The sequence below is a fragment of the Rhineura floridana genome, chromosome 21 (assembly GCF_030035675.1).
Source record: "Rhineura floridana isolate rRhiFlo1 chromosome 21, rRhiFlo1.hap2, whole genome shotgun sequence".
Taxonomy (NCBI): domain Eukaryota; kingdom Metazoa; phylum Chordata; class Lepidosauria; order Squamata; family Rhineuridae; genus Rhineura; species Rhineura floridana.
This window is the reverse complement of record NC_084500.1, coordinates 5,963,998-5,980,181: the sequence shown is the minus strand read 5'-3', so window position 1 is coordinate 5,980,181 and position 16,184 is coordinate 5,963,998. Positions and strand designations below refer to the sequence as shown.

Here is a 16,184-nt window from a genome sequence, read left to right as displayed (position 1 = left end):
ACACCTTTTTAATGCATTTCTGTGTCACTTTCCAAAAAGCAAAAAGTCCTCTTTTTTTAGTGGATTTGTTGCACTAGGGCAGGGGCAAGGAACCAGGGGGTCCAATTTGGCCCATGAGGCCATTTCCCCCAAAACCACACCCACCTGTCAATCAGACGACATCACTTGTGATGCCAACTGATCGGCGGGAGGGTGGGGTTCAATTCTGCATTGGCTGCAGGCGCCTGTTCCCAAGAAGCCCCTGCGACCAATGCAGCACGATTTAGGCGCCCGCTGCTCACCCGCTGACAAGCGGGGCTAAAGTTCCGCTCAGGGAACAGGCATGCACAGTCCAAGAAAGCCTGTAAAATGCAGGCTTCTTTCTTGCACTTGGGTGGGTGGCTGGGGACACAGGGAGGCCCACACACCTGTCAAATTTGGGCCGTGAGGTTGATCTTGATAAGCGTGTGGCCCATGGAGCCAAAGCAATTCCCATTCCTGCAGAGCACTTTAAATCGACGACAGAACACTTTAACTGTGCAAACCTAAAGTTCCAATACGTGCTTGAATTTCTCCCGCAAAATACTGGCAGTTTGGAAGCCCTGGGAGTTTTGGAGAATTGCCCTTCCTTCCACCACCTCACATCAGAGGGAAAGATGGGAATTTGGAAAGGGATACAGGTCAAGGCAGAGAGATGGTTCTCCCGGGTGAGAGGAAAAGGGGATAGGAGCATATGGAAAGTTGGAAAGGTGCAGAAATGGGCCAGGAAAAGAGCAGCGATGTGAATTTTCATCTCCTTTCTCTTAAAGCATCAGGATTATCATAACCAAAACTGGCCACTTACTTTTTTTTTTAATTTAACAGATTTCAAAATTTTAGCACATCTTTAACGTCTTTGCAACTCTTTCCAGTTCTGAATCATCTTACAGGAGGGACCAGAGAGAAAAGGTGAGTGCTTCTCTTCCGCCACAAGTTTTATTGGTTTAGTATGAGCTCATCACACTGTAGCAAGCCTGTTGGAGGGCCTGCGATACATGAATACATAATCTGTAGACGTAGGTACACTTAATCGGCGCCCATCTGTCAAGCTTTTGTACAGAGAGAAAAAGGACAAAATTAAGCCAATAACAAAATAGGACATTAGCTGTCAAACTGATTTTCTTGATCTAACAAAATTCGATAGCCAAAAAAGTGACTAAAACTACAAAATTGGAATACATACCACATGGGTAAAAGGTTATCCATATTTCATTTCATTTTTACATCTAGTATCAGCTTGATTCAGACCCTGCCCGAGAGGCCACGAAGTTGGCCTTGTTCGTTTAGTGAATTCATTAATAGATCCATACAAGATTAAGTGCTGAATTGCTAGAAAGCTTTCCATTAAGACTCGCTTGGGTACCGTGGTTTGTCTTGGTGTGAAGTTGACAACATGTATATGTTTACTTGGCAGCCTCAAAGGAGAAAAAAAGGACCATTATGACCATCCTTAGTTGAGGCCATCTCTTTACCATCTATGCCCTAACGTTATTTGGCCTTAAGAAGTGTAACCACTGCACCTCGAGGAGACAACACACACGTTGTATTGCTGCCGAGTGTCTTTTTAAAAAAATAAGTGCCTTTGCCAACCTTGTGCCTTCCAGATGTTTCGGACGGCAACCCCCATTAGCCAAAACATCTAGAAGGTAGAAGCCTAGTTGGTGAAGCCTGGTTGACAAAGTTCTCTTGATCCTTCTGGAGAAACCACTTTGGCCTTCTAGAGACTCGGCAAGTATGGCTGTGCGTCCCCTTGCCCACCCACTCTGAACGGCCTTAAATTTTAATTCTTGCACCTGACAATCCTTACACTTTCTCCTGCAAAAATGGCATAATGGCTGGAAAAATAAATTAAGCATACCTCCCTTTATAGATTTATTGAGGCCCCTGGTCATAAAGAGGTGTGACAGATGAGCAGTTTGACCATTATACTGGCACTATATATGAAAATCCCTTTGGGGAGGGGACAATAATCTAGGGCAGAGAAGGGGAACCTTTAGCCCTCCAGATGCTGTCAGACACCCAACAGCCATCAGCCCCAGTCAGTGTGGACAATGGCCAGAGATGATGGGAGTCATCGTTCAGCAACATCTGGATACCTGTGTTATAGCCACAGTGGATAAATTCTACCACCAATTCTAGAAAAATAAAGAGAAACAGGAGTGGATTAATGAAAAAAGGAACACGGCAGATAATCCCATTTCACCTCAGGAACAGTGAAAAGAAGGAACAGCGTGGGGACGCTCCTTTAACATACTGGTAAACCTGAGGGGAATGAGGCCCTCAGCATTTTGATGGGGAGCATTCGCCGTCTTTGGCATTTGCGTCCCAAATAGGGCCTGTGGATAAATCTGTTCAAAAGCCTAGCGAAATGACATAGATAGAAAACTAAGAGGTGATAGAGAAGAATCACTTCTGTCCATCCATAAACAGACGTAATTCATCAAAACGAAACGTAAGAGAAAAAGGAGTGAAAGTCGACGTGGCGTTCACGGCGGTGTTTTCTCAGCGGTCCTCATAGGCACCAGCTTACTCTCTGCTTCCTTCGCTTGCCCAGCAGCATGATCCATTTCTTATCTCCCAAAATCTTTGTTATTTTTCAGAAAGCAAGAATGTCCATGTGTCCTTCTGTAGCAAACCCAGAAAGCGGTAACATTTGAGCCATCTTCTAGCGCAGCATTCCCCATCTGGCGGGGGCTGATGGGAGCTGGGCATCCAACGACATCTCGAGGGCACCAGGTTGGAGAAGGCTGCTCTAGCTCACATCAAGTTGTGCAAAGTTTGGGTAAGAATATGTCAAAAATTACAGGAAGGAAACAGAATGTGCTTGGTTCCTTCACATATCCCTCCCTTATTCTTCCTAATACTGTAGATATTGGCAAAGTTTATATTTTGGGATATAGCCAATGTGGTGCCCTCCAGACTACAACTCCCATCATTCTTGAGCATTGGCCTTGCTGGCTGGTCTGGTCGGAGATAGGGTCCAACACTGTCTGGAGAGCACCATATTGCCTACCCTTGCTTTTACCATGGAAACACATGGGAAAGTTATTCCACTGCACTCCCCCCAAAGCCTTCCTCACCAAGATCATCAAAGGAGATCAAAATTATGTGAAGCAGACTCAGTGTCATAACCTCCACCTCGGGCGACAGCTCTAGCTTTGACCTAGATGAAGTGTATGAGAAGAACTGGGAGTGAGGGCCAATGAGCAGGCTAGACCAGGGGAGGGGAACCTGCAACCCTCCAGATGTTGTAAGACTACAACTCCCATCATCCCCAGCCAACATGGCCAAATGTTAGGGAGGATGGGATTTGTAGTCCAGCAGCCCATTCGGGACCACAGGTTCTTCACCCCCCAGCTAGACCCAGACCATGTCAGTCAAGACTCCCAGAAACTGCTTCTCTAACTACAGAAGGTGTGGGGAACCTTTGGCCCTCTAGACGTTGCTGAACTACAATTCCCATCATCCCTAGCAGTTGGCCATACTTGCTGGGGCTGATGGGAGTCGCAGTTCAGCAACATCCAGAGGGTCAACGGTTCCCCACACCTGACCTAGAGTCTTGTGCTCCCATCACCAGACTTCCAGGGTAGACAAGATGCCTAGGAGGCAACTAATGTAGAGAAAACTGAGTCCAGTTGACCCTTTAAGCACCCCTTCTCAAGGAAAGAGGCGGAATAGCATAAAGGCCACATCTGCATTCCAGACTGAGTTGGAGATAGCTGTGCATGCGGAGCCGTGCAGCATTCTGAAACTCTGACCTTGCGTTGGCCTATGGACTTCTCTTAGAGGTCAAGAGAGGAGCTCTGGAGGTCCAGACTTGCATCCAATGCAGTGGTAAGCAAGCATTTTCTCAGTGCAAGGATTTATGCTTGCACAGTGGGACTTTCCTCCCTGTGTTGCCCCTAAATTTGTTCTGAGGCTTGCCCCAAATTGCCAGAGCAGATTTGGGGTGGGTGTGGAGTGCATGCAGGGGGAGGAGAGGGGAGAAGCCCCATTGCACCAGCAGAAATGCTTGCGCTGATGGGAGGCTTACTTAACGCTGTATTGTATGCAAGGCCCAGAATGTGAGGTGCAACAAGGCACATTTCCCTGCAAAGATCAAAGGAACTGTTGGAGGCATCATTTGGCTGTATATAAATGAATCACACACACACAATCTGAAGATGTTCTAGCAATTAGCAACGTACCTGGTAATGACATAACTTAAAAATGAAAATAAATTAAGAACTGGCTTGAAATGCAAAAAACTACGCGGAGAAGGAAGCCGGCTGTTTTTGGCAGGGACTGTGTTGACTAAGTAGGACAGGCGTAGGGAACCTTTGGCCCTCCAGATGTTGCTGAGCTAATCAGCCCTGGCCATTGCGGGTGCTCGCTGGGGCTTATGGGAGTTGTAGTTCAGCAACAGCCGGAGGGCCAAAGGTTCCCCATGCCTGAAGTAAGAGCCGGGTGAAAACATTGTTGGAATCTGAGCTCCGCTTGTAATCCGCTCAGGGGAGGGGGCGGAGATACCCTGTAAATTTGCTATTGAAAGCTCTGCATTTTTTGGAATTCTTTTCAAAAATTCGTTTTTTTGAACACCCATTCTTTCGCCCTTCCCACGCTAGAGTCGCTGATCCCATTGTGTTTTAAGCTACATCGGCGCTTAAGCTACTGGTAGACTAAACCTTCCTTTGCACTGGTCCTACATCAATTTGGGGCAGCTCGGTAGCCCTCCACAAGTCATTGGGCTCTGACTCCCATCAGTTCCAGCCAGCATGATCAATGGTTAGGGATGATGGGAGTCAAGAGTCTAACAACATCCGGCGTGCCGCAGCATGGTCCTACAGCAATCTGATTCCCTAACTCTTCTCGCTTCCTTGGCTCGCAACAGAAGTTAACAGTGGCAAATCACTCTTGCGTTGAGTGGCAGCGACAGTATTGGAAACCAGCTTTGACTCATAGCGACTCTCAGATTTTCCAGATCCCAGATAGGAAGAGGAGCTATTAGGTTGAAAAAGTCGCAAGAAGCTCCTAGCAATGGGAAAGAGGAGGGAACGTTCACCCACATACGTTTTTAGAGCCAGTAGGTTCTGAATTCAAGTCACCCTCAGAGGACAAAGGCAATTCTGACTCAGAGGCCTTTTCTTGGCTTAAGCCCAGACATTCTCTCTATTTGTCATTGCTTCCTAAGTTGATGTTTCTAATACTGAGATAAATCTGTGAGGGGGAAAAAGAGGTATTTTGTAACACAAAATGCATACGGTTCACATTCAGGCAATCTAATATCTGCTAAATAAGCTGAGACACACATGAGCTTCACCCCCTTGGTGCAAGGGACTGTCACAAGGGATCGTTATATCTGATCCAGGAAACTAGGTTTAATGGCTTCCAAGCAACCCAGGATCTGGAAGCCAATTTTAAAAGATCGTTTGGCATTCTGGCTTGTTTGGAAGCCACTAGCCATCGTTTCCTGGTTCAGATGCAATGGGAAACTATGGCTTCCTAGCTTGGTTCCCCCGCTCATTCACAAATTGCATGAAATCTGTGCAAATCTCATATTATGATGCCAAAGTTTGATCATGTGCATGTGGCCACAAATGCTCATGTCAGTGTACTGCTAATGGGAAGGAAAAACAACACACAACAACACTCACCCCAACATTCATGTGTGAGAAAAAAACCACACACACACACACATTCCCATTTGGAGATTAATCTCTGCAGTCCAATTTATACATGCAGGGAATCAAGTTGGTAAGGCTGTATCTAGACTGTACCTCTACTGCACGTATGGACAACTTGTGGCCTTTCATAGGCCACTGGACTCCAACACCCATCAGCCCTAGCCAGCATGGCCAATGGTCCCGGATGATGGGAGTTGTAGTCCAACAATATCTGGAGGGCCACAAATTCCCTACCCCAGTTCTACAATCTACATCACAATGAGGCCCCATGAAAAGGCTCATTACATATTGGAGGGGGGGGGAAGCCAGCATGGCAGGGAAAAGATAAGGTTGAACCTTTCTGCCTTGCTAGCTTTCTACATGCAAGGAGATATAATGGTTATTTGTTTGAGGCAGCTGAACTCTCAAACCATGCTGCCAAAAGACCAGTACAGGTCTGGACAAAAAAAAAGAGAGAGTTTTATTTCTCGATTCCACTGAGTGTATGAACTGGGCTTGTGTTAGAAAAATGAACGGTATAAAGTCTCCCTCTGGCCACTGGAAAAATGCTCCAGGCCTTCAAAAGCAAACAGGACGAATTCACCAAAAGACAGAGAGTAAGAAGCAGAAGATCTGGACCGTCTTTGCTGCATTTGTAACTGCATCAGTCCCTCCCAACTCAGGTAGAGAGACCTCCAAACAGACAAGAGGCATGAACTACACAGGCCCCAGCAAACATACACCTCCTTTTTCATAAATTCCAAATTACCAAACAACTCGACAGTTACCAAAGCTAAAATAAGTTTAGAGAAAGGTCTGCCTCCACATTTAGATCCCATATTATAAGCACATTCTGGAGTCTTTTTTTTTTTTTTTTTTTGCAGGTAAGGGAGATTGCCTTACCCAATGCCTTCCACAGTTGACATCTTGGAATAGAGTTGTCCCCCATGGTCGTCAGCCCTTGGCCACTGCTGTTTTGCAGCCCTGTCAAGTGTTTGGACGGAAAAGGAAGAGCACCCTTCAGGGGGATGCAGACAGAGGGATTAAACCACCAAGGGCAAATCCTTCGCTGCTTGAGCGTTTCGGGAATTTCCAGACATCTCCCATCAGGCCACGGAAAATGAGATGTTCCTACCAACCAACACAACAGGGCATTCCCCCCCCCCCCAAAAAAAACCTGGCACAAGACATGCCAATAAAACAGTCACTGAACACTGCAAACAGTGGCAGAGAAATTCAGCCACACACACACAACTGCTGCACCGCTCTCTTGGGGAACCAGACCCGGCTTGCAAAATATGAACCGTTGAGGAAGGACCATCCTGTCTGCGTCTGCGAACATGCGCTATGAACCCAGAACTGTTCATAGAGCAGGAATACTGGAAATAATTTTAGGTGGCGCTTAAGCCGAGAGGGGGGCTTGTGGGGGGGGCATTGCTTGTTCTGCCTCTTCTCCAGAGCCAGTCCTAGCATCGAAAGAAGTCTTCTCCATCCGTTCTCCTTCATCAGTGCTTCTCCTATAAGAAAGGGGACAGCTCGTGACCATGACAAAATGGAAATGGACGGCCTTCAAGTCGATCCCGACTCATGGCGACCCTATGAATAGGGTTTTCATGGTAAGCAGTATTCAGAAGGGGTTTACCATTGCCTTCCTCTGAGGCTGAGAGGCAGTGACTGGCCCAAGGTCACCCAGTGAGCTTCGTGGCTATGTGGGGATTCGAACCCTGGTCTCCCAGGTCGTAGTCCAAGAGCTTAACTAGCGCAGTCATAATTCAAACAGACCAACTTAAGGGGAAAACCTCCTTTGCTGATTTCTCCAGGACCACTTGCTGTCCCATGAAACAGATCAGGCCACGTGAAAATTAACACCGACATTTTATCCAACTGGACAGGCCCCTTGCGAACTCTTAACAAAATCGCGTTATGCTTTGCAAAACAGAAACGGCATTAGTTAAGAAGCAGCAGCTTACCCAAATCATTTATCTGGGCCCCCCAGCCCTCTTACATTATTCAGGTTTAACTTGATGCCCACTGTTGCCTTTGGGTTAAGCTGCACATTATGGGATTGCATGAAAGAACTTCATGTGTTTTAACTCAGAAAACTTCCAAACAGGACTGAGACCACAACATGTGGAGTAGTGAGGTTTAGCCCTCCCTCCCCATCAGGGGTGTAGTGGTCCAGGGTATCGGGGGGGGGAGTCTTAGACCCTTTACTTTTTTGGGAGCAGGCTCCCAGCTGGAACCCCACGTCTCCAGCATCCTATGAGCCAGCATGAAAGGGGAGTGTGTTAGCCACTGAGAAGAATCTTCTGACATGCTTCCTTGTCCTTTCCTGCTGTTTGGAGCCAATCAGAGTGAAAGGAGAGGTGAGTCAGCCACTGAGAAGATTCTTTTCAGTAGCTAACACACCCCTTCCATGCTGATTGGCTCCTAGGGATATCTGTTGTTGTGGGAGAAAGTGCATGTGGAAGGACTGAGGAGTGTGGAGATGATGATGGAGAGCAAGGAAGTGAGCGAGGGGGCGTGGCAATCATAAAAGGAACCTGTATTTCTGAATTTGGCACTACACTACTGTTTAGGTATCAGCAGAACAAGCTGAGAAAGTCATGCAGGAGAGAGATTTCAAATCACCAACCTCTTGTTTGTGAGATTTATCCTGTTGGTGGATCCCATTAGCAGATCCGGAGTTTCCAACAGTCTAAAATGAGAACGAAAGAAAGGGGGGGGGGACAGAGAGATGGAAAAAGATGCTTATATTTGATGGTTTATGAATACACAGCAATTAGAAGACACATCTAAAAGAGACGCAGTGCCGCTAAAGCCAGCAATTTTATGTGTTGCAAAAAACAAAATCAAGTTATGAAACGATTAAAGAAAAAAGCAATTTAAATGGCATTAAAGCCTTTTTTAAAAAAATGCATAAGCTAAAGACATCTTTCTGTAATCTTCTCATTTGCAGAAACAGGCGCAGCTGAAACAACTTTCTGAAATGAATACCAGAGAATTAAACTGTTGAGTACCCTGGATATCAAAAGCCTATGGGTTGTATTTAATTTAGTGCTAGTCAGAGTAGACCCATTGAAATTAATAAACTTTAGTCATGTCTATTCATTTCAATAGGTCTACTCTGAGTAGGACTAGCATTGGGTACAACCCTGTATCTGGACCATACCACTTTACAGACTGCAGGTGGGAAATCCAGCTCACACATTTATCTCTCTGAATAACATTCCCAACACCCAGAGCGGATTCCACTGCCCACTGACATGGAGATCCCAGCTGCCACCAGAGCTGGATAAACATGCCGTAAATATCCAAAGTAAATAAACAATCTAAATCAACCAATCATTAATCATCTTCTGGGGGAAAATATGCATAGTACCAGAACTTTAATACTGGTGCCTTTTTGAAGGTAGAAGGCATGGTGAGACCACTTCCAATTTTTTTAAAAAATGCCAGTCATTGTTACAATGAAAGGGCAGTTTTTAATATAGTCTCCCTCATCCCTGCTAGTGTGAGAAAAGATGGGGGGGGAACTCAGTGGAAAATTTGGGATCTTCAGATCAGAGTTTGGGAGGTGAAGGAAGAACTGACTTCAGTCCTCCACCAATTTCTATAGTGACCATAGAACCGACACGGTGTGGAGAGCAGAGAATCCACAGGATGAGAAGAACAGAGAATCCATGTGACAGGGAATACCTACCTGTGCTTTTTCAGAGCAGCTTCTCATGGCCTCCATGAGCTTCTCCATCTGCTGCCCCTGCTCCAATGCGTTCCTCAGCACGTCCTCGGTGCTGACCAGCTGATGCTGCAACCGGAGAACTTCTGACTCCGATGAAGGGTCTATGAGAGAGTATCGGCGCTGATCCGTTACTGCTTTCTCTTTATCCTGGAGATTTAAAAAAAACACCCAAAAAACTAGTATTGTAATGAAATACTGCTCTGTTAAAATATGAAAGGTGCAACTGAAAAAAAGAAGAAATCTAATATTTAATATTAAATCAGCATGAAAAAAGAAGCAAACAGAGGAATTTGGAGTTTCAGAGGGAAGTAGATAATGAAACCAGAAGTCACCAGTTCTCATCTCCCCCTGCCCCAGTGCCTTGAACTCAGGAGGTGGCCTTAAACAAGTTTATTTCTCTCTCTCAGGCCCCATCCACACTATACATTTAAAGCAGCATCATATCACTTTAAACAGTCATGGCTTCTCCCAAAGAATCCTGGGAACTGTAGTTTGTTAAGGCTGCAGAGGGTTGTTAGAACCCTATTCCCCTCACAGACCTACAATTCCCAGAGTTCCTTGGGAAAAGGGATTGACTGTTAAACCACTCTGGAAATTGTAGCTCTAGGAGGGGAATCAGGGTCTCCCAACAACTCTCAGCCCCTTAACAAACTACAGTTCCCAGGATTCTTTGGGGAAAGCCATGGCTGTTTAAAGTGGTATAATACTGCTTTACATGTATAGTGGAGATGGGGCCTCAGTCTTCTATCATGATTTGCAACATGCGACTAATAGTAATAACACTGCACTGTACAGGGCTAGGGTTGCCAGGTTCTTGGCCTGAGACTGATGCCATATCTTTAGGAGAAGAGAAAGTCAGCCAAGTGCAGGTGTTCTTGCAACTCTGTAATGGGAAAAACCACCAGGTGGAATTCTCCCTTCTCAATGCACAATTTTTAAAGATACAGAAGACCTCTTGGAGGCTGGGCTTGGCAACCAAGAGGCCTTCTGTATCTTTAAAAGTTGTGGAGGGAAGAGGGAGAATTCCACCTTGTGGTTTTTCCCATTACAGAGTTGCAAGAATCCCTGCACTTGGCTGACTTTCTCTTCTCCTCAAGATACAGGATCAGTCTCAGGCCATGGACCTGGCAACCCTATACAGGGCTGTTGTATGGATTACTGAGAGTTCATATGAATGCTTTAAACAAATAAATCTGAAGTGCTGTGAATCCTTTAAACATTGTTAATTAGGGTTTGCTGAGAAGACTTAGGGGAGATATGATAGCACTCTTCAAGCCCTTGAAAGGTTGTCATACAAAGGACAAATCTCAGTCATACCAGAGTGCAGGACATGGAATAATGGGCTCAAGTTACAGGAAGCCAGATTTCAGCTGAACATCAGGAAAAACTTCCTAACTCTTAGAGGGGTACTACAGTGGTGCCAATGACCTAGCGAGGTGGTGGGCTTTCCAGCCCTGGAGGCATTCAAGAGGCAGCTGGACAGCCACCTGTCAGGCATGCTTTAAGTTGGATTCCTGCATTGAGCAGGGGGCTGGACTAGAGGGCCTTATAGGCTCCTTCCATCTCTATGATTCTATGTTCTGCATAGATTTTATACACCCCTTCACCACTAGAGGGAGCTGCAGTCTAGCGGAACATCAAAACAACAGAGCAGACAACAAAACAATGTCCCATAACAAGGAGGGGGAGGGAACATTCAGAAGATGCCTTTGTACAGGCCCAGGAGTTATTACCTCCCTGATTTTTATATTAGATTGGCTATATGCACTTTCATCCATTAAAACAATGGGTAACATCCACATATATTTGCAAACAATCATTTTTAAAGAGAATTTTTTTCCTTTAGTTTAGATGATGCACCCATGTGTCGCAGGTGGCATCATCTTAGAAGGGTTATTCCTTCTCAGGTAGAGCCCCCCAAATAAACCCAAAAACTAGCATTGAAAGGGACACTGAAGGTCATCTAGTCTAACCCCTTGCTCAGTCCAGGATCTTGCAAACGTAACATCCCTGATAGATGGTTGTTCAGCCTCTGCTTAAATACCTCCAGCAAAGGAGAAACCGTCACTCCCAGGGCAGGATATTTCACTGCCAAAGACCTCTTGCCATTAGGAGGGATCTTCTAATATTTAGCTTAGGCACAGGGAACCTTTGGCCCTCCAGATGTTGCCGAACTACACCTCTCATCATCCCTGGCCATTGGCCATGCTTGCTGGGCTGATGGGAGCACTGCAGGTTCAACAACATCTGGAGGGCCAAAGGTTCCTCGCATGTGATTCAGCTGAAATCTGCTTCATTGCCATTTCTACGCATTGGTTCTTCTCCTGCCCCCTGGAGCAACAGAGTACAAAAGCCTACTCCATCTTCCGCATAACAAAAATCACGAATAAGAGTACTTCTCCTTGCCATCTGCATTTTTTTAAAGAATAGGAGTAAAAACAACTGATAAGACAAAACCAAAACCTGTTGCCAAATTAATCTGGGGCATCTTTTTGAGCAATCTCATGTTGTCAATTGATTATTCTGATCAGTTCATTAACGAATCACTGCGGCCCTAGTCTATATCAGATATGCAGTGTGCTTCATGGCAACATTAAGAGGTCAAGCTAGCCATCAGCCAGGTCAAGTTCAGAAAAGAATCCCAAGCCATGCTTAGAATTACTTGAGGCTAAGGATGGGGGAGAAACTGAATCCAGTTCACGTTTTAAAGGAGACACAATCACATTCACACTTTCCGAACAATAGGAGAACCAAAACACAGCCATCCTTCGAGATTTGCACTTATCTGAATTTTGCGAGGCATTTCTCCAACCACTGTTTACAAAAATGCACGTATTCAGGGAAAGGGTGCACAAAAAGGAATATATGAGTAAAATTAACATACACAAATACATTCTATTAGGGGAAACTGCTTGCAAAAATATGAGCATTAGTTAAAGCTGCATACAAAAAACAGGCGCGGGCGCAACTCCCAAGCGCTGTGGCCTCAGCACCAAGCCAAGACCCGGTCTCCACCAGCTCACCAGGATGGTCAGCTTGTCCCGCAGCCCTTTGATGTCATCCTTCAGCTTCTGCTCTTTCATCCGCCACTCGGCTTTGTGCACCTCGCGGCTCAAGTCCCGCTCGGGCCCCGGAGAGTGCCGGTTGGCTTCCATTAGCAAAGAGCGCAGTTCGTTCAGGCTTCTGGGAGGAGAAAGCGAGGCAGACGTCAACAAAGGGATTTTCGTGTAGGGTTTCTGCTAGTGCTCTCATGTCCTGGGGGTTTTGCTTGTGGTGCTTTATTATTATTATTATTATTATTATTATTATTATTATTATTATTATTATTATTATTATTATTATTATTATTAATAATAACAATAACAATAATAATAATAATAATACTATTTAACATTAACATTAACATTATTAATATTAATAATATTAACATTATTAATATTACTATTAATATTAAATATATTAATATTACTATTAATATTTGATTTGATTTATATCCCGCCCTTCCTCCCAGCAGGAGCCCAGGGCGGGAAACAAAAGCACTAAAAACATTAAAATATCATAAGAACAAACCTTAAAACACATTAAAACAAAACATCTTCAAATATGTTATGTAAAAAAAGCTCTCAAAGCATCTTCAAAGATTAAAAACATTTAAAAAAAGAAAGTTTAAGAACATATTAAAAAGCAATCCCAGCACAGATGCAGACTGTTACCACCTGAACGTGCCTTAAAGGCTTTCATTCTAATACTGAGCACTTTTGCCATCAGAAAGTTGGAGGGTGCTTTGTCAGCCATCTAGTCTAGGGGTAGCCAACAGGGTGCTAGAACCCCAACTCCCATCAGCCCCAGCCAGCCTGGCCAGTGGCCATGGATGATGAGAGTTGTAGCCCAACAGCGCCTGGAAGGCAACTCCCATCCTCAGATAGCCATGCTGACTGGGGCTGATGGGACTTGAAATCCACCAACATCTGGTTGGGCATCATGTTGACTATTCACACTTTAAGGTGCCACTAGATGCTTTGGTTGCTTTTTGAAATGATGTCACCAGTGGTGGCTGGTGGCTACATATCAGTGGGGCAGTGGAATCCACTGTGGGCTTTAATCCAAACTTTCAGGGATCTGTCCAAGGTGCTGAAGCCTATTCCCAAAATAGGTCCAGCACCTTGGTCAGCTCCTTGAAAGTTCAGACTAAAACCTACAGTGGATTCCACTGCACCACTGACATACAGCCACCAGGCACCATTGTATGGAATTACAAGGATACATTCCCTCCCACCCTGGAAATGGTTACCATTGTCAGCCAACATTTTTCCCTGAAGACCCTTCTGAAGTTACCAAGTTTTCATTCTGGCCAAAAGGTGATGGGACTTGTGTGTGGACTCCTCCATGTCCAGGAAGATGTTACATGTAAGGCCTCCCTGAATTGGTGTTCCACACCTGCAGAGACCACCACCCAGAAGGCCCTCTCTGGCATCTTGCTTATATCATGGGCACCCAAGATCATGACTATCAGTGGTGGCTCGTGGCTCCATGTCAGTGGGGCAATGGAATCCGCTCCAGATTTTAGCCTTCAGGCTTTCATGCTTCAGTATTAGTATTTTAGGCTTTCTAGCTTCAGCACCTTGGACAGCTCTTTGAACGCTGGGACTAAAACCTGGAGTGGATTCTGGAGTGCCCCAGCCACCATTTATAATTATTAGACATCCTCTTTCAATGTTTTCATGCCTCCTTGGGTGGAGAGGAGAGAAGACTGACCTTTCTTTTTTTAGTAACTCCTGGCTGATTAGGACCAGCTGACCAGAAGCATCGTGCGTTTTCCGAGACACCGTTTCCAGTTCTGCTTCCAGCCTTTTCTTCTCTTTCAACAGAGAATCTGCCTTCCTTTCAGTGCTTTTACATCTATTTTCCAATGCTGGCAGACAAAAGAGAAATGCGGAGAGAGAGAAGATAAATCACTCTCTTTTGAGCTCTTGCCAAAGCAGAGTGACGCAAGCTTCTCCCAAAGACAGGGATGGAAACCCTTTGACCCTGCAAAAGCTGCTGAACTACAACTCCCACCAGCTCCAGGAAGCCTGGCCAATGGCCTGGGACAATGGGAGTTGCAGTTCAGCAACATCTGGAGGGCCAAAGGTTCCCCACGCATGCCCTAAGGCAACTGTTGCTCTCAGCTCTCCTCTCCCTTTCGTGCACAAAGCATTCACTAGCAATGATGCAGCATTTTGTCAGCACCACAGTGAAAGCTCAATGATGGTTAGCTTTACATCAGGAGTCGAAGCTGGTTTGCCAACCCTGGTTAATGGCAACCGTCACTAGAGCTAACCTGGGCACAGACTTGCTGAAAGGGATTAGAGATAGAGGAAAGGAGAATTTGTGCGTGAGAGCAGAGAAAGGGGGGAGAAAGGGTTAGGAAATGGGGAAATGTTACATTGACAGTGGGCCTACATTAAGCAGCAAAAAGATTCATAAAGCGTTGGAAGGTCCCTTGGAGATCATCTAGTCCAACCCCCTGCCTCAGTGCAGGAATCTGCAACTACATACAATCATAGTCTGAAGCAGGGTTATTTCTTCACCTTTGCAGAGAGGCCAGCTGTTTTGGGCCCTGTCACCTAGTGATACCCATTGTATTAGGCTTCCTGAATCTGAACAACCAGCATAGCTGGTCATTATAAGAACTGTAGCTATTAAGAACTGGTACATGAGCATGCTTTTTCCCCCTTCTCCCTTGCCATCCCTTTTTCCTTGTGTGTTGTGTCTTTTAGATAGTAAGCTTAAGGGCAGGGACTCCTTTGGTTGTTTTTGTTGTTGTTGTTGATCTGTAATCTGCTCTGGGTGCCTTTTCAGCTAAAGTGCTGGGCAGTGCCAGCTAATATCTCCATGTCATTGGGGCAGTAAAATTCACTCTTGGTTTTAGTTTGGACTAAAACCTGGAGCGGATTCCACTGTGCCACTGACATGGAGACACCAGCTACCATTGGAGATGGATAAGCATGCTTTCAATATCCAAAGAAGTAAACAAAATCTAAATCAGCCCATCATTAATCACCTTCTGGGGGGGAAATGCATAGCACCAGAACTTAAATACTGGTACCTTTGGGGAGGTAGTGAGGCATGGTTTGATTGCTTCCAAATTTTAAAAAATGTCAGTCATTGTTACAAGGTAAGGGCAGCTTTTAATAGTCTCTCTCACCCCTACAATAACAGCCAGAACAAAAGTACCCTTAAAAAAACCCCACAAACATAGTGTTTTAAATCAACCTCACCAATTAAAATTGCCCCCCATGATTGAATTCATCTCCCTATCAAACCAAACAGACCCTTGCACATAGAAAGCGAACATGTCAGAAAAAGGGTTCTAGTCTTGCTTTCTCCCTGACCTGCTGGCTTTCCACGTGCAGGGAATGCATACAAGAACCATCAGTCATGTAAGCCCCCTTCTCCACTCCAAAACAGTACAGCCCAGGTATAGATTTACCCCCTCGCTAGGACTAAAGTGGATGTGTCCCGCAAGCCCTACTGAAATAATATATAATTCCTAATTACCCCTATCCTTCAAATTACACCTGGCCAGGATGAGGCCTTCTATGTGCAATTTCTTTTATCGGACTCCACCTCTCAAGTGACCGCCAAGGTGGCAAGCTTCTGCGCAGCTGCCATACGCTGCAGAAGGATCTTGATCACAGAGCGCTAATATAGTACTGATTTTCACATGAATTTATCTCCAGCAGTACCCTTGGCTTAATTGTTTCAATTGTTTTAATTGTTACATTTTATATTCTATTTTT

The 16,184-nt window shown here is 45.2% G+C and overlaps 1 protein-coding gene across 7 annotated transcripts in view; it reads right to left on the bottom strand.

Annotated features, from left to right (window-relative positions):
- Positions 1-942: 942 nt before the first annotated feature.
- The window catches only part of CLIP2 (CAP-Gly domain containing linker protein 2), a 107,492-nt gene continuing 92,250 nt past the window's right edge, over positions 943-16,184 (bottom strand). For all 7 annotated transcript variants that reach the window (XM_061604900.1, XM_061604902.1, XM_061604903.1 and 4 more), the window contains 5 exons: positions 14,158-14,314; positions 12,426-12,585; positions 9,364-9,549; positions 8,296-8,358; positions 943-7,177 (listed from right to left, as the gene is read on the bottom strand). In XM_061604900.1, the coding sequence (XP_061460884.1) occupies positions 7,166-7,177; positions 8,296-8,358; positions 9,364-9,549; positions 12,426-12,585; positions 14,158-14,314 (578 nt within the window). In that variant the 3' untranslated portion in view covers positions 943-7,165. The remainder of the gene's footprint in view (positions 7,178-8,295; positions 8,359-9,363; positions 9,550-12,425; positions 12,586-14,157; positions 14,315-16,184) is intronic.